At 46.4% G+C, this 22,385-nt stretch overlaps 1 protein-coding gene across 2 annotated transcripts in view; it reads left to right on the forward strand.

Moving 5' to 3' along the window:
- Nucleotides 1-22,385, forward strand: part of DIS3L2 (DIS3 like 3'-5' exoribonuclease 2) — a 200,706-nt gene that overhangs the window by 131,791 nt on the left and 46,530 nt on the right. For both annotated transcript variants that reach the window (XM_075418170.1, XM_075418171.1), the window contains one exon: nucleotides 2,567-2,800. In XM_075418170.1, coding sequence (XP_075274285.1) covers nucleotides 2,567-2,800 — 234 coding nt within the window. The remainder of the gene's footprint in view (nucleotides 1-2,566; nucleotides 2,801-22,385) is intronic.

The following is a 22,385-nucleotide window of genomic DNA, read 5'->3' on the forward strand; positions in this document are numbered from 1 at the left end:
CAAAACTCCTTTCCTTGCCTGTGTGAAGTGTTTAATGCATCCAGGCAACCTTGGTGAGAAGGTGTTTATTGGGTATGTTAATAAGAGACCTCTCAGGGTTGTCACTGTCCAGTTTACAGCTGTTAGAGCCACTGCAGGAGTGGAAACTGGATGCTCTGCATCACGCTGCTTGGTTGCTTTTGAGAGATCAAGAACAGAAAAAGGGATTGAGGAAACAGAGAAATAAAAGTAGTTCAATGTCTGCTAGTAATGGGCTGCTTATCCTGATGCTTTGCCCCGAATGTAGCCTGCCTGAGATTTAATGTTCTGGTTACATTCTGGGGGCCCAACATGCTTCATCTCTCATCTTACAAGGAAGTGAGCAGAGTTCTGAAATATTTGGCATCTTCTAAGCAAGCAGAAAAATGAGATTTTGTTGAAAGCTTCAACTTCAGACAGCAAAGTGGAAGTCCGATCTGTTGCCTCCTGCAAAGGACAGGGAGAGCTCTTGGAAGCCGCTGACAGAAAGCACTGTGTAGCCTCAGAGCCGGCTTTCAGCACTAACCCAGGGTTTGGGGAAAGTGCTTCTGTTCAGAATTACCCTTCTGGTTTGGGCCCAGTCCTTAACCCTAACATGATGGAATTGACTCGCTTACTTTATGAAACAAAAGAACAGTGCTTTCCAAACACAAAATATTTAATGTGGGATAGTAGTGACGGCCAGAATTGATAATGACCTTTGATACAGAAATTAATACGTGTAGATGGAGAAACTAACAAGGAAATAGAAATAGTGTCTGAAAACATTTGAACAGCAAGTTGAAAGAGCTGCCTGTTACAACTGGAGGGTCTGTAGAAGTGCTCAACTCAAATGAAGGCTGCTCAGCCTTGCTCTGAGATCATCTCAACAAGGAACAACACCTTTTTGGTACCTGAGTACCATCCATGTCTTACTGGAGTCTGAAGTATCTCTATTACCAACTGGCTAATAGTCTTTAGCTTGCTGCAAGTGGGTCATTTAAAGAGCAGTGCAGCCTCTTCTACACCAGAGATCATGCTTGCTTAATATCAGGAGTTTTTTTGGGTCCAGCAGATTTCATCAGATGTCGCTGACCTACTGTATATGGATCCCCCATCACCACAAGAAGCTGGACCACATTTAACGGGATGCAGCAGAGCGCGGAGCAGGTGCTGCCAGCACTGTTGCAGCATCTCTGTCCAGCTTTGTGATTTACTCTTCCTTCTTTCTCCTTGGGGTAAGAAAGGGGCACACAGAATAACCATGAGCCAAGGGTCAGAGCATTTTACATTGCAAGGCATCACTTGCCGCATCTCCACTATTAGAACACTTTCTAATTAGAAATGGGCTTAAATGCCCTGTGACTGTCAGAGCTCTGAGCTGCTGAGTTATACTGCACATATGTTCTGTGGGGCATGAGGGAGGGAGGCAGAAAAGGTATCTTGGAGACCAATCCTTTCCTGTTAAGGAGAGGGTTTGCCTTTCTGAAGCAGTGTCCTTGATGAGTCTGTCTTAGAGCTGGCTGTTCTCCCCAGACACTATCACCTGCAGAATTTGCCTTGTCCTGTTGTGCTGATGAAGGGGTAAGGTGGCGCTTGTAGCTAAGGCAGGAGTACAATTCCCCATTCATTCTCTGAGCACTTCTGAGCACGAACTGCATCCGTTTCCAGAGCCCTCATGCCAATGCTCTTGACTTTTCTGGAGAGCCTTCTGCCGTTTGTGTCTCTGCACTTTCTCACTGGCTTGATGAGCTATTGGACTCTTTTATATTTTTCAGCTGAAAATAGATTTTCCTTTGTGCTTTAAAAAATAATTCTGAATTGCTACTTCTACATTGGTATTCCGTTATAGAGTTTAAAATGAGCGTGGCTTCTTGTTTAAAATAGAAGAATTTTATGGGTGATTTGTAGATTATTTTCCTCCAGATTCCAAAATAATTTGGAAGCTCAGGAAGGTTCCTGACTTGAGTTTGGGCCTAGGACTATGATCAGAGAAACAAGGGGTCAATGACTGGCCATCTCTCCTCCAGACCCACCAAAGTCCTGCTCAGGCACTTTCGCGAATGCTCATCAGACATTGGGGTTCCTGCAGTACTCCTGAAAACAGAGTATTTTAGGGCCAGTCCCTCGTGCCCTGCTGGCCACACTTTGACTGAAGAGGTGGAATGCAATCTGCTGTGTTTTAGATAGGAGATCCTTTCTTGCATGTGTCTATCTGCCTGTTGCCACTCCTGCACCTAGTAGCCCCTGAGTCAACTGACTGATTTCAACTCCCAGATAGGCTGTAGTTCTCTGAGCTCTATGAACGAGGGAAATCAGGTAGAGGTGGGAGAACCAAGCAGTTGCGTATGTATGCACACAATATATTGTGCATATACATGTTACTAGACAGTAGAGAATCTGTACGGGCAAAAGGCTTGATGGTCTCAATATGAGAAGATCTTCCCTTGAAGATCACAGTCAGTGACGAGGTCTGGTGTCGTTCTTTCCAGTCTTTGTACAACTTCCCGAGCTTTTGTGCACTGGAAAAGCAAGTCCTCAGATCAATTTACACTTTCCGATTTTGCAGATCCTTGATGAATGGTTTGGGCGGACAGTCATCTGCTCATGCGTGAAGCTAAGCTACGACCATGCACAGAGTATGATTGAAAGCCCCGGGAAGGTGTTCTCACCTGAAGAACTTCCCCCTGTCTCCCCTCAACATTCAGTAGCTGAGATACAGCAGGCTGTGCTGAATCTACATCGAATCGCCCAGCACCTCCGCAAACAGCGCTTCATCGATGGTGCTCTGCGCTTAGACCAGGTAAGTCCAGCCCTTGTAAGGGGCTCCCACTCCACTGAAGCCATTTCACATTGTACTCCCTAAGGATTTCCTAATCAGTTTAAAAACTCGAAGGGGAAAGTCAGGCTGGAAGAGAAAGGCAGGTTTGAGTGCCAATGTCTTCTTCAAAGCAGCATCAAATTACGTACCAAAAGCACTAAGTAAAGTAGGATCAAAAGAAAAAAATTCTTGTTTTTTAAGGAGTGGTCTATCTTCCAACATTTTCAAAATCCTTAAAAACCTGGTGGAGTGGGTAAGTAACTTAGGCAGTGAAACAAATCATGACTGTGTCATTCACTATCAAGCAGTTCAGATATCCTTAGTGCACATTTCACTGTGAAAGGCTCATCCTCCACATTTATTTCTGTGCTTACAATACTCACGTTTTCCACAGCTTTCATAGCAGTTCTCTGGGCAGGGAAAATGACTAAATGTTATCTGAGCTAATACTTGTGAGTGTTGGGTGTGTTTCAGAGAAGGAAATGCTGGTGTGGAGGTTTTCTGTCTGGGGTTATTTAAATGATCTTGTATTAGTTGTGGTATGTGTCATTTCTGTTTTACAAGTAGAACCAGATATTTTAGACTATCACAGCAAAAATACTTGTGCATTTGAGGTTCAGCTGCTCTGAGGTGGCTTCTGACAATTTTTGTGGATAGAAGCTTCCAGTAATTTATAGAACCCAGTGGCCTTCCTGAGCAGGAGACAAAATAATCTCTTAGTGTAAGGAAGCTCTATTGTTTCATTTTGCAAAATGAGCATGAGTCAACATAAGGATGTTGCTGAGAAAGAAGCTAGCATACGGAGATATGCAAACAGGACTATTGTAAGAGGTATGTTGACTAAGAGGTATGTTGTAACCCTTCCATTTTGCTTGGCATTGTAGTGTGGTCTCCAGTTGCAGGTAAGTCTAATTTTAGAGAAATTGTTGCAGATCAACAACAGCAAGGAGCATCTATAATCTGTGACCTTCCCTGACAGAGCATGTGGCTTAGTCTGGTGAAGCTGCTGTGGGGAGGAGGCAATGTGCTTTTCCCATGTCTGAGGTGGACAAGATGAGACATTTGTATGTTGAGTTTCAGTAGAGGAGACTGGGGTTATACTTCAGGATAAACTTTGTGGTGTGGGCATTGTGGTGTCTGACGCTTTCTTGCCTGTATCTGTTGGAGGAGAACTTGGAGGACTGGTTAGGCACACGCAAGTGAGTGTGGAGCAAAGGCATTTGCTCAAGGTCTCTCCTTGCTCAAAGGAAATAATCATTCTTAAAATTATATTCAAATAATTTTCGGAAATCAAACTCCTGCTTTGAAGTTATGCAGAGTTTTCTTAAACCTCTTTTGGAACAGAGGCTTCCTTCTGTGAGCTTTATCATACAGTGGCTAATAAGCTGGGATTTTGTTCCCAAACACACTCTGAATGCTAAAGAAACATCCCAGCCTTTGCACTTGCTGAGCTAACTGGGAAGCCGTGGAGATGTCAGGGTTGGAACAACAGTCCACAGTGTCTGGGAGCTGTGGCCTGGAAAGGTCACCAGCTGTGTTACACAAGTCACACTTACAGTGTAGTGCTGAGCAGTCACCGTATGTGCCTGAGTTGAGTACCTGTTACCAAACTAACCTCAAGGAAAACACGTTTTAAAACAGCTGTGACATTGTCAATGAGAGGATTTGGCCAGGGAAGCATCCTGTCCCAGTGAAACCCCGTAACAGATCAGTGGAGTTTTGTTTTGCTCTGTGCTGTTACGGAGGAGCCGCTAAAGAGAATGTATTGGAGCATCCCTTGTGATGTCAGCGTTAAAAGCCACTGCTGAGGGCTGATTCCTACTCAGCCTAGTTCTTAACCAATGTGATAAACTGAGTTACATCTCACAAGTGGCACTTTGTGCTGTGCAGAATCTCTCTCCCCTGGCAAGAGTGTCGGAGCAAAGCTAATGGTCTTGGAGAAGGCAGCGTGTTTTAGTTCAAGGGATGCTTTCACCGTACTTACTCTTTGCAAGTGCCACCTTGATAGTTGCACTTTGATAAACTACACCCTCCCCAGTGCATAGAGAAAGCTTCTCCATGGAGAAGGGGGTTACTGTCAGGTCTGAGTACAAACAGTGTGTGAGGGACAGGTGTGTGGACACGGCCAGCAGCATATGGCTGGACAAAGCAATCTGTAGCCCTTAATAGAAGGAGAAGAGTTCCTCTGCCTTTGCTCCCCCACTTCCCTGAGTTCCCATGGATGCAGTTGTGTGCTGGGTCCAACTTCCAGCCCCGAGCAAGCAAGCGAGGGTGGGGCTGAGTGGGAAATGCACCTTTCTAATCGCTGGACCTGTCACCGATTTCCTGTTGAGTAATGTAAATCTTGAACAATGGAAGACAAACTCCAGCAGGAAGCTAGGGGCAATGAATTATCAGATTCCAAATAAATATGTGAGTGGAGGAAACGATCATCCCACAGTCTTAAGGGAGGCGGTGGCTGGGCATGGATGACTCCTGTGCTTTTTTTTCCAAGGGATGTAAGCCCTCTTCCTATACATTGCATTATGTTTGAGAGACTCTACCTTGGGGTCACTTCTGGTTGAACAGTGATGACTTTATTTTCGTACTTCCACCCTGCTATTTTTCAGCGTGACATGCTCTGGTGCTTTCTGTTGATGTTAAGAAAATCATTGGGGAAGAATCTCCCGTGCTGTTTTGCCACTGGTTTTGGTGGCCTTGGGCTGGTGCTCTCTCTGTGTGCCTCAGTTTCCCCTTTGGAATTATATTGATCTCCCCAGCAGCAGCCACATAATTTAGGATTTATTCCCAAAAACTAAGAACATTGCTTAGATGAAGCCTTTCATAGGTGTATCTTTGTAATAGCAGAAATATTGGTTGGCCAAGGAGCCCCTTACACCTGACATGGGATGGCTCCAGTAAGATGCAGCAGTGTCAGGCTGCCATGCTGTGCGAGGGGAAAGTTTCCTGTTTGAACACCGCTGCTGAATTTTTATGACCTGTTGTGAAAGTGGCATCTGCTTGCCTGTGGTTTTGTCTTTTAGCAGTAATTTTAGAAGCAGGAATCTCTGTAGCTCAACAGATGAAAAACTTTTTTTTTTTTTTTTTAAAACAACTTGGGAATTACATATCTGGGTCACACAGAAGACCTTGAGACAAGTTACAGAGGTAGCACACGGTCTTGCAAGCTTAGGATTTGTGGATTCAGTGTCAGTCTGTGTGTCTCTCTGGGGCTGTGTAATTTTGAATTCCTGCCTCAGTGCGGTCCTGGCCATGGCAACCTACCTGCCTGCCACTGTCTTGCCCCTGCCCTGGAGAGGGACCTCTGCAGAGGTCTGCAGGGGAATCCTGCTGCACTGGACTTGGGTCTGAGGACCCTCTTTGCAACCAGAGCCACACACCTGTCATTACCTGTGATCTTGCTATCCCCGTAGGTCCCTTCTGGGGCTTTTTCCCTAGAATATGGTTTCCTGTGCTGCCTGCCAGCTTCCTAGCTCCAGAAGACAGCTGAGCGCTGAGTTTTAGAGCTTTAAAGTCTTTGCACCTTCAGCAGCTAAGGAGCTTATGAAACTTTGTCCACACAGACAGAGATTAATGTATTTTTTTCCTGCTCATTTGGAGCTGCAGCTTTTAGATGTAAATGTAAGAGGTGCCTTGTACTGTGGCTTTGAGAAAAGATGTTCAGACATTTACAATATTGTCTTCTCCATGCCCCCAGCCTCCTTCCTGCCCAGGACCATGAAATGCCACCCCTGTGCTGTCCTCTCACAGCTCTTGGTGCACCCACACGGTAAATTGGAGCAGGGATCTGACCTGGTTTAAAAACCACAGTGAGCACAACCCACAACTTTTCTTTTTTTTTTCCTGGCCAGGTTACTTTGAAGCTGGATCACTTCCTCAAACCACAGCTTTTAGAAACACTAGCCAGAGAATCAGATAGAAACTTGCTTTCAACAAAAACCATCAAGTTTGCAGAAAAGCTCCTTAGCTCAAGCCTGCCTAGAGGAGACCCGCTGATAAATGGCTCTCTTTTTGGCCTCAGCAGTTTATAAATGAATCACGAGGACAGATGCCTACAAGAAGACAGGTTAAAAAGGATTTCTGTGTGTATTTAAAATGAGAATACCCTGGAGATGCTGATTTGTCTCTATGACAACTGTCTGCGAGCTGAGCGGTGGCTTTTGTTGTGCCGGTGATTTGCCTTTGCCAGGGCACTTACACGTGGGTGCTCAAAACGTTGGCATTGACCAAAGTTCATTGTAAGAACAACCCAAAGTGCATTTGGGTTCGACCAGTTAATGGCATTGAATTGTTTGCTAGAGTGGCTTCTCTCCTTGTTTTCTGCGCAACAGACATTCAGCTTTGCAGGTGTGTGCAAAAAGGGAAGGAAAAAAAGGGTTAAAATGGCAAAGATGAGAATGTTATGCAAATTTAAGGGTTGAATTGCTCATAAAATGGTCTCGCTTCTGCTTGCTCCCAGTCTGCGTGCCATGCCACTGTCTTGTCGTCTGAGCAAGGGTTGCTTTTCACTGTGGGTCTCTATTGTTTTGAGTAACTTAAAGCTAGTGAAAATTGTATTGTTGTAGCTCTGTACTGCACTGGAGACCTTACCTATGGTCCTGTCGAGCGGCTGCTGGGGATAAGGAAAGAAGAGATCTTTGAGAATAGCTTTGATTAAGGTTGGTGGGACTCCTGAAGTAATAGACTATTGCTCTTGCGGGAAACAAGCACAAAGCCTCCAAACACCAGAACGCGTGCAGAATACCAGCTCCAAAACACCCAGGCAGATGGCATGCTGGATATATTAACCAGCTCTGCGTAGTTTTTGAAGCTCTCAGAATTGAATCTGCCTACTTGATGCAAACAGCTCTGAGAAGTTGACTCAAGCCATCCACACATGGAAAATAAGGAGGAAGAAGGACATTGTACATGCAGGATGTGCCATTGTATGTTGGGAAATTTCGTATTTAGTTGTAACTAATGGAATAGGACAGAAACACATATTTTTAGATAGTAGCTCCTGCTAATGCCGTTTAATTGGAGATCTCAAGAGCCAGAGATTAATTGCTATCACCATTAAAATTTTCCAGTGTGAGTGACTGCTGGAAATAATTACGGGAAATTGTTTTGTCATATTTCCTGCTTCATATCTCTATAGTAAGCATTCAGGTCTTCTCTTCTTGCTATGTGGAAGTAGTAAATGTTTCTACCCTGGTTAAACAGTCATCATGCACATAATACTATATGTTCTTGTATGAATGGAAGGCACTTTGCGTTGGAAGAACTGATTAGATGGGACTGCAAAGGGCGATTGTATTGTATAGGCCTCAGTTAACGGAATGTGCACACGTTTTCCCTAACAGCATGATCTGAAGGTATGTCTTAAAATGCTGTTGGGACAGGAAGGCCGTCCCGGCTTGCGTACTCCCTGGTGTGATGCTTAGGTTTTCTAGCCATGGCCGCTGTATGTGCTACCCCTGCACTTCTTGGTGCATGCACCTTTCTGGGGAGGAGTAAATGGCTTTGCTCCAACCCCTTGACGCCTGGCTGCATCTCTCCGGGGAGCATTGCTTTGTTGGGTTTTCGGCCAGCCTCAAGGAGAAAGTCCTGGTGCTCATCACCTAGGATGGGACATCGGTGCCAAATTCATCTGGGATTTGGTTCCCTCAGCGTAGGTTGGGGTGTGTACCTGCTTTGGCCCTTGCTTTGTCCCAAGAGAAAATCCAAAAGGCCCATTTATGAAATCCTGAAAGCTGCCATGATACCTTGTGAAAGAGGCCATTGCAGCAACAGTGCATGAACCTGACAGCAGAGGCCAAGTGGGCTGCACATATGTATGGTGCTGTAAGATAAAGGGAAATGCAGAGTGACAAGGAGCTTTCTTCCTGTCACAATTCCACCATTGTCTGCTTCTTCTCTTTGATGTCTGGTTAAAGAGACACCACTGATACCCAGAATGGGGACAGCAGGTGCTGTATGATCATTATGGACAGTTACTTACACTGTGTGATACATAAGGCAGCTGAGGGGATGTTGGATGTGTTTGGAGATTAATTTGCTCTGGGGATTTTATGTCTTTTGCATAGCCCCAGTTAATACATCAAAATGAGCATCCAAGGCTGCAGCTTTCTAGCGGGGGATACTGCTCTTCCCCGCAGGAGTGATCGAAATGCATTTGCAAAGGTGTGTTAGCGAAGTAGGAATGATTTTCAAAGTGTCTTTTCTGCAGTACTGCAGGGGAACACGATACTTTTCAGACAAATATGAAATGTCATCGTAGTTGTCAGGACCAGCTGACAGCTCTGGTCGGGCAGTTTGCGTACACACCAAGGGCATGCACAGGGTGGAGGCGTGGGATTGTGTTCTGGAGGGGGTCTGTGTTGGCTGAGTACCTCTCTGCTTGCATGGAGATGTTTGCGTTGCCAGTAGGTTTTAAAATATTTTGATTAAATTAGGATTTTGAATGGAAAGCCCTCAGAATATAATCTTTCACCCTGGGATTTTAATAAAGTCGTCCCAGGGGTGTGAGTAGGATTGATGTCCTTGCACATGTCCTGCCGTTCCCCGATCGTTCTTTTAGAGCTGAGCAGCTGTGTCCCAGCAGGAGCAGGTGGTGAAGTGGCCGAGCTGGCTCCGGCAGGAGGGGGGAGGCGGACACTGGAGCGCAGGCTCGGCTGTAGAGCATCGTGCTGGGAGCCACCGCAGCCAGATGTCTGGGCAAACGCGGCCGGGAAGGAGCTCCCCACACAGTGGTGCTCTGGCATTAATTTACCATCAGTAATGCAAGAGTGGGTTATGACTTTATTGTTCCTGGAGTAAGTGTTCCAGCCACTAGCTCAGATATTCAAGTTTTCCGGTCATGTACAAGTGTTTTTCTTCTAAATAAACAAAGCTTAACCCTTGAGTTTTATGAAATCTGCCATAGACCTGCAAGCTCAGAAACTTCTCCAAAACGGAAGGGTCTCTTACGCTTTAATTCTGAGATGCTCTCTGTCGCAGCAATAGCTTCTTTCGCCTGCCAGCCTCAGAGCAAGTATCAGAGGGGAGGCCGGCTCCATCTTCCAGGCGATGGGAACAGCATGAAGAGGTGAAGCCGTTGCCGGAGCTCAGGCGGTGAGTCAGTGGCAGAGCTGGCAGCACAGCCCTTTCCTGATTCCCAGGACAAATCCAGTGCCTTAGGCCAGCGCTGACTGTTCTCTTCCTCTCACGTTTGTTACTGACAGCTATTGAATAAGAATTGATGCACTTTTGTGTCTGCTGTTTATTGCTGGATCAGTTACGGTCAAGTTGTAGTGAGGCAGGTGTTGGTCTCTTCTCCCAGGTAACTAGCGATAGGATGAGAGGCAATGGCCTCAAGTTGCATCAGTGGAGGTTTAGATTAGATATCAGGAAAAATTTCTTTGCTGAAAGAGTGGTCAGGCATTAGAGTAGGCTGCCCAGGGAGGTGGTGGAGTCCCCATCCCTGGAGGTGTTCAAAATACATGTAGATGTGGTACTTCAGGATATGGTTTAGTAGGCATGGTGTTGTTGGGTGGATGGTTGTACTTGATGATCTTAGAGGTCTTCTCCAACCTATGATTCTATGAAGTTTTTTTACCCTAGTGTCCCAGCAGGTGCTTATCAGGGCACGGAGAAGAGAGACAAGTTACATCAGCATGAAGGGCAGAACTGTGGCCAGCACTGCTCTGCAACAGAGAAGCGATCAGCGTGTTTCACAAGTGGTCTCTCTCTCCAGTCCTTTCAGTTTACAGGCTTTGTCTACATGTGCCAGGACCAAGCCAGTGTGTTGCTGTCCCATGGAAGTCTGTCTGTCTTGAACAGGACAGAGTTGCAGTGGGCAGTACCTCGTCATACTTTCCAAATTGTTCAGCTTTTTCTATCATCAGTTGAATTCAGTTGGTGATCAGCTGTTGTCGAATTGTGGTGAGCTGGTGGTCATCACGTAGTGTAGGGTCGAAGGTGTTGGCAGGTACTCCAAAGTCACGCATGAAGTAGACACCTCTTGGTTTCCTGGACTAGCTGGACACAGATGGGTCACGCCCATGCTTGTGTGTTAGGCAGCCCGGAGTCACTGGCTCAGGGACCTCAGGCAGGGCCAAGTAGCATCTCTAGAGGAAAGAGGGGGCATCTGCAGCAGGTGGTGGCTTAGCTTGATGGAGTGTGTCCCAAACATGAAGACAATCGCTAAGGTGAACAGAGAATTCAGTGCTTGGTCCTGCTGAGCAAGCCACTCATGGGTATTTTTGAGGTTGGTAGGGAGAGAAGTAGTGACTTCTGCTGGTTATATTAAAAGAGGTTCAGGATGGAAAAACTGATTCTCAATGAAGCAGTAACAAACTGGTTCTCCAGCATCTCTGATGGCAAGACAGATAAAACCCAGGAAAACATGTATTTGTGTAGAGGCACATGTGGGTGAGTGCTGGGAGGAAATTCTTATTTTGCATTTTCTATTGAGGAAACAATTTTTGCTCTGAGAGTCTTGCCATCCAGTTGATGATGTTTTTCTTCCCTGTCAATGAACAGACGTCATCAGAAAGTCTCTTCTTGTTTCGGATTCCGTTTACCACGTATTTGACCAGAGACTTGACAAGGTGTTTTTTCAGGTATTAATTATACCTGACTGCATGGCTAATCCATCATCCTCTTTAGATGGAGTCACTGCGTGTTGAGTGATGTAACTTCAAATGTGATCGGTCTGCCATAGGTGAAGATGTAGCAGCTCTTTGTCAGAGCCAGTTCTGTTTCACCTAGCAGTAAATGGAATAAAGGCTAATTATGTAATGACAAAAGACAACATTTGGAAGGAGATGAAAGATTCAGACATTGCAGTTCTGTGATTTCTCATTTCAATTCCAAAGTGAGAGCAGGGGAAAAAATTCTTGCTTTCCATGACTACAGCTCACTTTATCACGTGTCTCTGGGCATGATCATTCCTTCTGAGTCCTGGGATGCTTTATATTTTCTCATCCATAGCATATGGATGCTGAAGTACAAAGAAGCTCAAGAGAACACCTGTGGTTTCCACAGCACTCTGAAATGAGGCTATAAGAGTCTTAGCAAAGCTCTGAGCAGCCAAGCTGAGGACGGAGCTGGTCTTGCCCAGTCTGAGGAAGCAAGGGCCTGCTGGAGTCCACTTTCAGGTTTATCTTAAAACATTCCAAGTCCAAGCCCATGTCTCCTGAAATTATATGCCCTGCTAAAGTTTGCAGTGATTCATTGGGGGTACATTTTGTTGAGCAACCTCTTGGTTTTGTTTTGAAAGTAAGTGACTTTGAATCTGTCTTTAGTAGTCTAGATCATTTCTCCTTCCCTTCTCTACATCTTCATATGGTAATAAAGAAGTTGTTCAAGCATACGAGTATGATTCAGAGTGTAGACTTCCCCTGAATACATAATTGCATAAAATGGGAGCATGAAGCATGACATCTCAGATAAGGTTGTTGGTCCATGTTGCACTTTGTTTCTGAGATTCGTCCGTACTTTAGATTTGAGAAAGACCTCCTGCTGGAGTGTGCTCCTTTGTGCAGTGCTGTGTCCGGTTGTGGGAGACGCTGCCGTTCCCTGTTGCTTCCTGCTCCCATCTTGGGACTAATTCCCATACAAGCTGTTGCGTTGTCAACACCTTAAAACCTGACAGCAGCATTAAACTTCGCCCTCTGAAGGCAACACGTTCTCCAGTTTGGATCTAGCTGATAGCAGAAATATTGAGTTTGTGCTCGTTAGTTACCAACCAAGCTGGTGACAGTCCATTGCCCATTTGTGATGGGCTACTGTTTAACTGCTGGTCACTTGAAAACTGAGCAAGAGGCAGTGAGAAAGTAGCCTCAAGAGTTTGTCCTACTAGAGTGGTCTGAGAGACGACAGGCACCTGGAAAAAGCCAGCCATGCAAAATCACTGTGAAGGGGTTTTTGTGGGTAATTCCTTTAACTGGACTTGAAAAACTTGTTTCTGTCACCGAAATACAAACTAACCAAGCAGTCACTGTTGTATGGGGTTTTTAAAAAAAAAAACAATCTGGCCTGAATGCACCAAAATTTAATTTGTGCCTTCCTTGACAATTGAATTCAACCGGCCGCATCATGGGTTTGATCCGGCTGACCCTGCTTACCCAGGGAGACTGCAGAGCTGCAGATATTGGGTGTCTCGTGGCAGTGCTGAGCTCAGCCCTCCAACTGAGAAACTCTCAGTCCCGTGAATCGACAGGAGGGTTTGCATTAGCTTTAAGGCTGCAGTTTCAGCTCAATTTCAAGGTCTCTGTTTTAATCTCAAGACTCTCCTTGCTTTTCTGAGAAGAAACCCTGTTCATCCAGCTACCACTTTGCTTCTGATTAGCATGTTAGAGTAGAACCTGACCCACAATACTAGGAAATAAAATGCTTAAATAGCTAAAATGGGATTTTAAAAAAAATGCCAGTTATTAAATGATTTCTCTGTCAATGATGTGTTTAGCAGGTATAGAAGACAGAATGAACTAAAACAGGCTTTGGCATTTTGGAAAATGAGTCATTTTTTCTGTTGCATCATGTATAAACTTTTCCCTTCTCATGTATGTATGGTTGAAATTACTTTGAGGTTTTGAATTTTCACTTCAGCTCTCTGTTTTTTATTATTTTCAAACATTACTGAAAGTGATGGTTGATAGTCGTTAATACTATGTGCGCATCGCCTTGCTTTTCAGTTTGTTTTTTTTTTTAAATAAGCCAGTGAGCAGCATATAGGTGGTTAAATGAGCTCGGGAGTTAGTAGTTTCTCGTGTTTGGGTAGGAGTAAGAGGTAGGTGTATTGGTGGACCCAGAATGTTGCCTTTATGCAAGGGATCAACCTTGAAGTCCTTGTGCAGAGTGGTTATCTCTTTTCAAATTCTCAAGCATTTCTACAGGTCCTTAAAATCAGTTTAAAGACCACAAATGTAGTGCTGCTGCAACCAGCTGAGATAGCAGACAGGCGTGTCTTTTCTTAAAAGAGTGCAAAACAGTATTAAACCCTCTGAGGTTCTCCATGCTGGGGGAATGCTGTTGCGCGGTGTCCCAGGAGTTTTGAGATACAGACTAGAGCAGACAATGAATACTGAGAGAGGCCAAATAGAAATACGGTATCTAAATGGAGTTTACATAGATCAGGCCCAGCACAGAAGCCAGCTGGTCTCCACATGCCAGGACCAACAAGATGTTCTGCATGCTTCTTGGGATGAAGATGTGTTAAACCTGCCCTTGTGTGCCCACTTTGTAGGGAGCAACAGCTGCTCCTCAGGGTGAACTTGATGACCTTCTTTCTTCTGAGTTCACAGCTACTGTCTGCAGGTGAGCACTGCAGGGAAGAGACGACTTGTCCTAACCCCCAAGCAGATGGGCAAAGTAACATCATCTGGGAAACTGTTCAAAGGCAGGCAGCTTCTGCAACCGACTTGTTTGGGCTGGTGGGTTTCTTGCACAGCTTTGGCTTGGTATGCTGCCAGGCCTAGTTCATCCTTGCTCATGCTGTTTGATAGGTCTGTAGCTTGCTTCAGACCCAGCGCTGAGGGTCAGTATTTTTGCTACAAGTAGCCTTTGTAATAGTGGTAGCACAGCAGTGGGCGCAAAATACAATTTAAAGGAGGAGGACTTGCTGAAAAGAGCTTACACAGCCAAGAAATGGGTGCCACCACAGGCATTTCTCTCAACCTTCATTCATTTTCATTTTGGAAGAGTTATGTTTGGGGAGGGTTTTTTTTCATTTGTCTGAAATAAATAAAAAAAAAAATCTTACCCTCCTTCATGGAGCTGCTGCCCCAAATGTGTTTAGAACTTAGCGTGCAGCTGCCTGGTCTGCTTTGTCTCATTAGAATCTGTCTTGATCTTCAGTCTTGGCAGATCCCATGACAGTCCGTGTGATCCCTCTCTCTGAGATCTGCTTGAACAGTCCAGGGTAACTCTTTGGTATGAGAGAGCAGGCATTTCACAGCTTGCTGAGTGTCAGCTGTGGCAGTGTGGTCCCTGGGATGTGCTGTGTCAAGGCTTGAGCTGCAGTTATGGCATCCTGGAAATGTAAAGCTGCAAAGGGCTTTAGGAGATGATCCTTTCCTTCTCCTGGCAATAGCAGGAGCTCAGCTGACAGCAGTCCTGTGCCGTGTTTGTTGTTGCTTTGTCAGTGAGCCTTTTTTAGTTGCTGGGACCTGTGTGACCAGAGCAAGTTCCTCCTGGGGTGGTCTCCATGACTTTCACCCACCCAGCCATGGAGATACAAAGCGTGTGGAAGAAGTTTGCGCTTGGGCTTGTCCCTCACATGTCCCTGATTAGTCATTGCCTGGAATCTGAAATACTAAAGGCCTGCAGAAACCTTGTGAGGGGCTTGGCCAAGCATGCCAAGGTCCTCTGGGATGGAGTTCAGCAGTCTGAAGGGCTCACCTGATTACAGCAAGGTAGTCATGCAGAGTGACTCACAGGCAATTATCTTTAATGTCATCGAGTGTTTCTTCTCAGCTGACAAACCAACCTGCTCCCTGTTGTTGTAACGAGGTTATATGTGACATAGGTGCAGTGTTGTGTGATGTGGAGAAGTGCTGGGGTGTGAGATACCCTCAAGCACAGCCTGGGCAGTGTAGCTCGGTGGTCCCATGGCTGGTGGTATTGCCACTGTGCTAGGGCAAGTGGCGTGGCTGGGCAAAACCCGAACACGCAGAGCCTAGCAGGGACCTTTGTTTTTCAGCTCTTGGTGGGGATTTCAGCCTTAGGTTGGGTTTGTGGAAAGCAGCATGAGGCTTGCTTTAGGGAATGAAAAAAACCCAGTCCTTTCGAAAAGCAATTTGTTTCTGCTTTCTGTGAGCAAGGCTTCCAAACGGACTCGGTCAGTTCTGCAGTACGATCAACAGGACTGGAAAAAAATACCAAGTGAAGTAAGTAACACAGTGGCTGTGGTAAACATGAACTGAGGCCTTGGAAGTAGCTAATGGCATACCACAAAAGAGTCTCCTTTCACCCACCACGGGTCGTGCCAGCAGCAAGAGCTGCCAGCGCTGGCATCTAGCAGAGGAAAGCATCATTTGGCTCCCTTTTGGATTTCATTACTCTTCCTGCACTCCCTCCTGCTCACAGCAAAAGCCTTTCCAGTTGTAAAGCAGTGAATTAACTCCCTTCATGTCAGTGATGGATGAGGAGCTTTCTCGCCTTCAAAGAGGCGAGCCGTGCCGGTGAATGTGGGCCAGCGGAGTTGAAAAGTCCAAGCGGAACAGGAGAGCCCATGGGGTGACCCAGCTGTCAGGCTGGACACCCTGGGGATGGCTCCCGCTGGTGCCCTGTGAGCAGGGAACAAAAGCGGCTCTCAGCGCGCTTGCCCAGCCTCGAGGCTCATTTTTTGGGGTTGTTTTTTTTTTGGTGTCCCGCTTTCAATGGACTTGGGCACATCACTTAACACACAGCAGCCGTTTGTGTGGGGTTCAGGGAGTCTCAAAGGCTTTCAGAGGGTGCTTCTCCACCCGGCACAAAGGAGCGTTAGCACGCCGGTACTTGGGAGATCTCCTTTCAGGCGTCCATGGCTAATCATATTAAAGGTGACCTCGTGGGCAGCGCTTTCCATTGTTGCCATATGTTTTGTCCAGTGCTTGAGTGATGTTGTGCATTGGAATGTATTCACGCGTTGCCTAATTTAATCACCAGGCTTAATCCCCTCTCCTGTTCTACACCCTTAGAATTTACTAGCTCTTTCTAGCCTCTCATGCATTGTCTGGGTCTCCTGCATAAGCTGATACAGATGCCTGGAGATATTTATTTATTTACTTCCAGACTGTATTTAAAAAAAATAATCTCAACAGTAAACCGAGCAACCTCTCCAAAGGGTGAGCGAGCGCAGTGGATGCTCTAGGAGGCTGATGCTTTGTCCCTGTGATCTTTTTCTTCCAGCTTTTCCATAGAGAAATTAAGGATTAGGCTCATGGGTTTAAAAAAACAAAACAAAATACTACGAATGGAAAAATGACTGAGAAAGCGGTGTGTCTCCTTTTAATATTGTTGGAATAAATAACTGATTTTAAGAACTTGACTGTCTCTGTAAAATATGGTGTTGGTTTCTGCCTTTAAAACTTACCACTTTGGTATGGACAACTCCAGTTCCAGGACTGACCGGACAAAATTAACCCAACAAAGCCCCAGGTCCCTCAGGCTGGGAAGCTGGAAAGCCTGATTTATGCCAAACTGCTGCAAAAAGCAGAGCGCTCTGCAAGAGCTGCCATGCTCCGCAGAAGCCAGGCATTTCTAGGGAGTGGTGCTTTACAGACTGTCTTTTAAGAATGAGTTCTAAAGATTTTTCTGAGACTTTCCTGCCCCAGCCGACTCTGCCATATGGAGAGTATGTTAAAAATGGGAACCAGAGATTCAGTTGCCTTGTGACTTCACCTAGGAGTGGATGGGGTCGGTCCCGGCAAGGGAAGGCAGCGATGAGATTTGACGATGATACATGATCAGGTTGCTGGTATGCTGAACTCCCAGGGGCAGGAAACCTTTTAATTTCCTTACACTTGCTGAGGCAGATTGTTAAATAAATACCTCATGCTTTGGTTCAGCTCTTAGATTCTCCTTCTCCGCATACGGCGTGCTGGTGCCCACAACTCTAAACAGTGGACTACATCCTGGATGTCTTTGAAACCTTAAACATAGCTTGTACCAATTTAGCTGAATTAGAGCTCTGAGTTTCCCTCTGTGTCTGTGTGCATGCACACACGAGTTTGTTGCAGCTGAGCTCTCGCACATGAGCTTGGTGGTCTGTTGTGAGTGTGTGTTATGGTTTGGGTTTGATAGGAGGAAGGAGGAATGATGTAAAAGATTACAGATTCATGACTGGCTTTAAAAATAGTTTTAAAATACTGTGTATCTTCATTTTGAAGAAATGCAGTACTACTTGGAAACCACAACTACCGAACATAAACCATGTCGAGCCCCTTACATATGTTAAATAACAGTGCGGAATAGAGGGTCATAAACAGCCTGCTGTGCATTAATGCTGGAAGAAGATCACTGATCCTACCTCCCGTGCTCCAACCCGGGGATCGACAGCAGCGTTGCGGGCTCTGACGTCAGCTTGGCCCTACAAAAATACTTTACGTTTTACAGTGCACCTTTGCAGAGCGAACCTTGCCAGAGCCCTTTCCCAAGTGTCTACATGCAGAAATCGCTTCCCTGCTGGAGCACAGCCATGTTGGAGCCAGAGGAAGATGGTGGGGCTGCAGCTGGGCATGGGTTAGCTGGAGGGCAGGGTGTCCGTCCCGCTGCCGGCAGGCTCCGGGCTCACTGGGACAGGTCGCCTGGCCCCCCTCCACTGCTGCTTCCTTCTTTCCCTGTGACAGAGGAGCTGTGAGGTCCCTAGGAAGGAGTGAGTGGGAGTGGGTCGCTGCCAGAGGAATTCAACTGAGCCACAGCCAGTCTGTCCCCAGGGGAGCCCGGCAGTTGAGCTTCACAGCGGCAGCTCTTGCCATCCCTGGGAACCGGCAGGGATGTCCTTGGAAAGCTTTGGATCTACTGCTTGTGCACCAAGCAAGCGCGCTTAGGCACGCCACAAGATTTGGCTAAGTCAGGGAGAGGCAGTCGTGACACGCAGCTGGCCCCTGCCTGGGGACGAGGGAGCTGGCTCTGCCATGGCAGGGTGCTGGGTGACGTTTTATGGTGTGTGGTGTGCAGAGAAGATGCTCTGCGGAAGGCAGTGGGCTGACCATTTATGGCAGGAGATGCCTTCCCATCCCGTGCTGCTAACGGGGGCAGGGGGGAGAAGGTTTGGAGGTTTGGCCAAGGACATGGCACAGCTGCCTGCAGTCCTGGCAAGTTGTAACAAGCTGCAAGAGTGTCCAGATCTTCCCCAGCGAAGGAGCAAAGCTCAAGTCAGTAGTGCTAGGGCTGGACTTTGGGACTGCCAGGTATTTCACAGCAGCACCCCAGAGGATGGGGGAGAATGGCGTGGCTGGCAAACTGAGATCAGCGTGGTGTGATCAGGGTATTCTGCATCTTCATAGTCCCAGCTCCAGTTTAATGGCTTGCAGGTATAACTAAAGCTAGAAATCCTGTTGTGATCTCTGTTGTTACCTGGCAGAGCTCTTATCATGTCGGCGCAGGGGCTGTTCATATTTTAATGGGTTTATCTCTTGTAGAGAGGGTATTACAAGCTTTGCTCTGTCTTCCAGTGCAACTCTACGGAAAACCCTCCAGGCATGAGGCAGTACCTGGGCGCTGAATTAATCTGTGCTCCTGGGTTCTCACAGCTCCATTAGTGGCTTAGCAGGGGAAGCAGTTAGCATTAACAAACTTAAGAAAATAGGATTTGCTGTGTTTGATCTGCCCTTGGCTCTTTGTATCCTCCCAATAGCAGTGACAAAGACTGGGTACATTACGGGAAGACACAAAATAGTCATAGGGAAGACACAAAATAGGATCATTTGCAAAATGTGTATCAGGGTTCTCCAAGGCTATTGGGGAAAGAGAAGAAAAAGTTGTGCTACAGTCAGATGCAGTAAGAGACACTGAACCGTTTTTCTTCCTGCCACATGCACAGACACCTCTGCACCTACAGCTCTTACCTTGCCTTTCTCCGTGGCTTGAGCCATGTGAAGACAGCGCAGTGTCCCATCCTCCTTCAGGTAACCACTGCTTTGGGATCTGTTGCTGGTGTGAGGCTGGGGCAGCTCTCAGAAACCATCTGGCCCTTTGTGAAGAGCTCTTTGTCTCCTTGCTTTGCATCAGATGAACAGTTACCATTGCTAGTGTTCTTTTTCTGTTCTCCATTAAAGGCATTGCGTGCAAGCTGCGTGCCGTGTTTCCCTCGTGGCGTTAGGTGCCTTAGCAGAGCTGTGCGTTGATCAGTGGCTGGATCTGCCCTCTCTCTGGGAGCCACTGACTGCTGCGACGCGGTTCCCTACTGACCACTGGCGCTCGCAGAACAGCAGTGCCAAGGTGAAGCTAAACTCCAGGCTGCTTAAACCGAGGGTCAGTAAGTTGAGACCTGTTTCCAGAAATGACTGTCAGGTGTCTGAAATAACAGCAGTTGGGGATAATGACCTGTTACCTGTAGTACCCTCTAATAATGACATACCAAGCAGCAAGTTTAGAGGGGTTTCCAACTCAGTTGTGTCACTTTTTATCTAAAGCAAGCGTGGAATGCACTGATTGCTTTTCTTTTGTTGTTCAGGCTCTCACATGCTGCTTTGGGACAGAAACACCTTAAAAGGATCTCTTTCTGATCAGGCTTTGCTTTTTGTTATCAGAATGAGATGGCATATACATGAACTTCCATACCACCCACATTTTGAAAAAGCTGGTGTCGGTCTCGCAGACCCCCTCGGGTCCCGGACGCGACCGACCGGCAGGCTGCAGGAGCCGTGGCTGCACAGAATGCCTGTCTGTCCCGCTGCTTGTCAGCTTAGCAGAAATGTTACATCAGCTGTACTCTGAAAGTCTCTCTCTTTGTTAGCAGTGAGAAGTATTTCTTTTTTTTCATGGTTACTTTAACTCACTTGGTTAGTCTATTTGCGCCAGGATTTTCAAAGCGGTAGATGTATTTGCTGCTCTGCCATCCTCTGTTGTACAGTGAGCTTTCCGACGAGCCCTGGATTATAAGGCCCAGGGTCTCTTTCTGTCCTGGGTGTTGGTGGTAGGTGCTGCTAGTGTCATGCTCCCTTTCTCTGGGCTCTGCTCTGGCTGCTGGTGTCCATGGACTTGGGCAGTGCAGTGTCAGCGGCTGCATTTCCCATCTTTCTTCTCATGCAGGAGACCCTAGTCTTGCCTGTTCCCATTCACACCAGTTACAGTTCCCCGTGCTACTGTGCTGGCCTCTGGCTGTTGGCCTCTGGTCTCTCCTGGAGAATTTTCATTTTCTGATAAGGTATGTGGTGTCCAAGCACTGCCCTCCAGCCATCAGCTTCTTCATGGACAGGGAGATTTGACTTGCCGGCAACTCGAATGGCTTTGAGAAGGGTCAGTCCTGCCTCTCCACGAGTCTCTGGGGTTGTTTCAAATTCCTGATTGCAATCTAGCCTCTTGCTAGAGTCCTGATCACCCTTCTCTCTCAAATTCATGCTTTCTCAAGTGAATTTCCAGATCTCCCAGGTGAAGAAGAGGCCACTGGGACTGGGCAGGACCTAACTGGTCCCCCATCACCCCGTAAAGTCCCTAAGTCATCATCAGTCTTCAAAATGCCAGAATTTTCTGCAGCCCAAAGCCTCCCATCTCTGTTGAGGCTGGTGAAGGCTCTGTTAGTTCACCAGATGAAATCAGTGAAGTTGTCTTTTGTCAGAGCGCAGGCGGGGCTGGGAGAACTGCAAGAGCTGGGAGTGCTTTAAAGAGAGCCTGGGAGGCAGGCTCCGAGTAACGTAAAACAGCCAAGCAGTGAAATTTGGCATGTGTCTTCTTAGTGTCACAGTTTTTTATGTGGCATTTCCTAGGGATGTTTTTCTTTTATTTTAAAATTATGTATGTGTAGAAAATACTTTTAACTTCATTGACAGTTCCCTAGTGGTCTAGAGCATGCAGTGCGGTGTCACAATTCATTAGCTTCTGAAGAATCCACCAACATAAACTGTTTGCAATTGTATAATCTGTATTTTAGTCCTGTGGTTTCCTAATCATGCATCTAGAGAATGAGCTCATCCAGTTTATAAATTATAAAGTGAACGGAAGTATTCAGCTCTTCTTTCTAAATAAATCTGGATCCATTTCTTTGTGGATTGCGTACCGTGTTTCAAACCTCCAATACAGGCAAGTGTGAATGTATAAAAATAAACTCATTTGCAGTTTTTATTTTGCCAAGTGGTGAAAGTTGTCTCTTGCCCCGTCTTTCCAGAAAAGTTCTTCAGCTTTGACTTGCAGCTATGAAATAAAAACCAAGGGTATGATGCCAGCTTGCCATTTTGATGACAGCATTTGTGTGTGTCTTTGCAGAGGATCCAGCCATGCTTCTTTTTGGTTTTGCTCCACTGCCCCATGGAATGTAGCAGAGGTTCTGGGGGCCACTTGATGGCAACACAGCAGTTGTTTGTGCTAGGACCATGTGTTGGTGACTTTGCTTACATGATGGGAAGACCCCAGGGTCCTTGCTGCATCCCAGAGATGTTTGGAGAGCATCACCTGCTGCAGCCTGTGCATAGTTTAGTAATAGCTTATTGTGACTTTGGGTCCCAGCTGGGAACCTCTGGCCTAGGAGGTTCGTTTGAGAAGGGAGAAAAGCTGTCTGCTATCTTCCATCTTCCCATGTCAGGGATTCAGTGGCTTTGCGTGTATTTTATGCAGTTGTGCGTTGCAGGCAGCAGAGGAGAGGAATAACATTTGAGTAAACTATGAGACTGTAAAATAGAAATGGGCCAAAGGATTCAGGCCAGAGTAATACCCCAAATGAGTTTCATCTCCATTTCCTAGGGTGGATTTGGTTTCAGGTTGACATCGTCCTTTAGCCACACACATGATCTTGTAGCCTGTTAACAGAGGAAGTTTTCTGGCTAATGTCGTGAGAAGGAAGAGACATTAGAGAGATGTGCAGCTTGGGTGGTACAGAATGAGTAAAACCCAAAATGATGTGCTGTATTGTGCAAGTAAGAGAGAAACCCTTCTGCATGAGAGACCTCAAGACTGGAAAGTAAAG

The sequence above is a fragment of the Opisthocomus hoazin genome, chromosome 4 (assembly GCF_030867145.1).
Source record: "Opisthocomus hoazin isolate bOpiHoa1 chromosome 4, bOpiHoa1.hap1, whole genome shotgun sequence".
Classification (NCBI taxonomy): Eukaryota; Metazoa; Chordata; class Aves; order Opisthocomiformes; family Opisthocomidae; genus Opisthocomus; species Opisthocomus hoazin.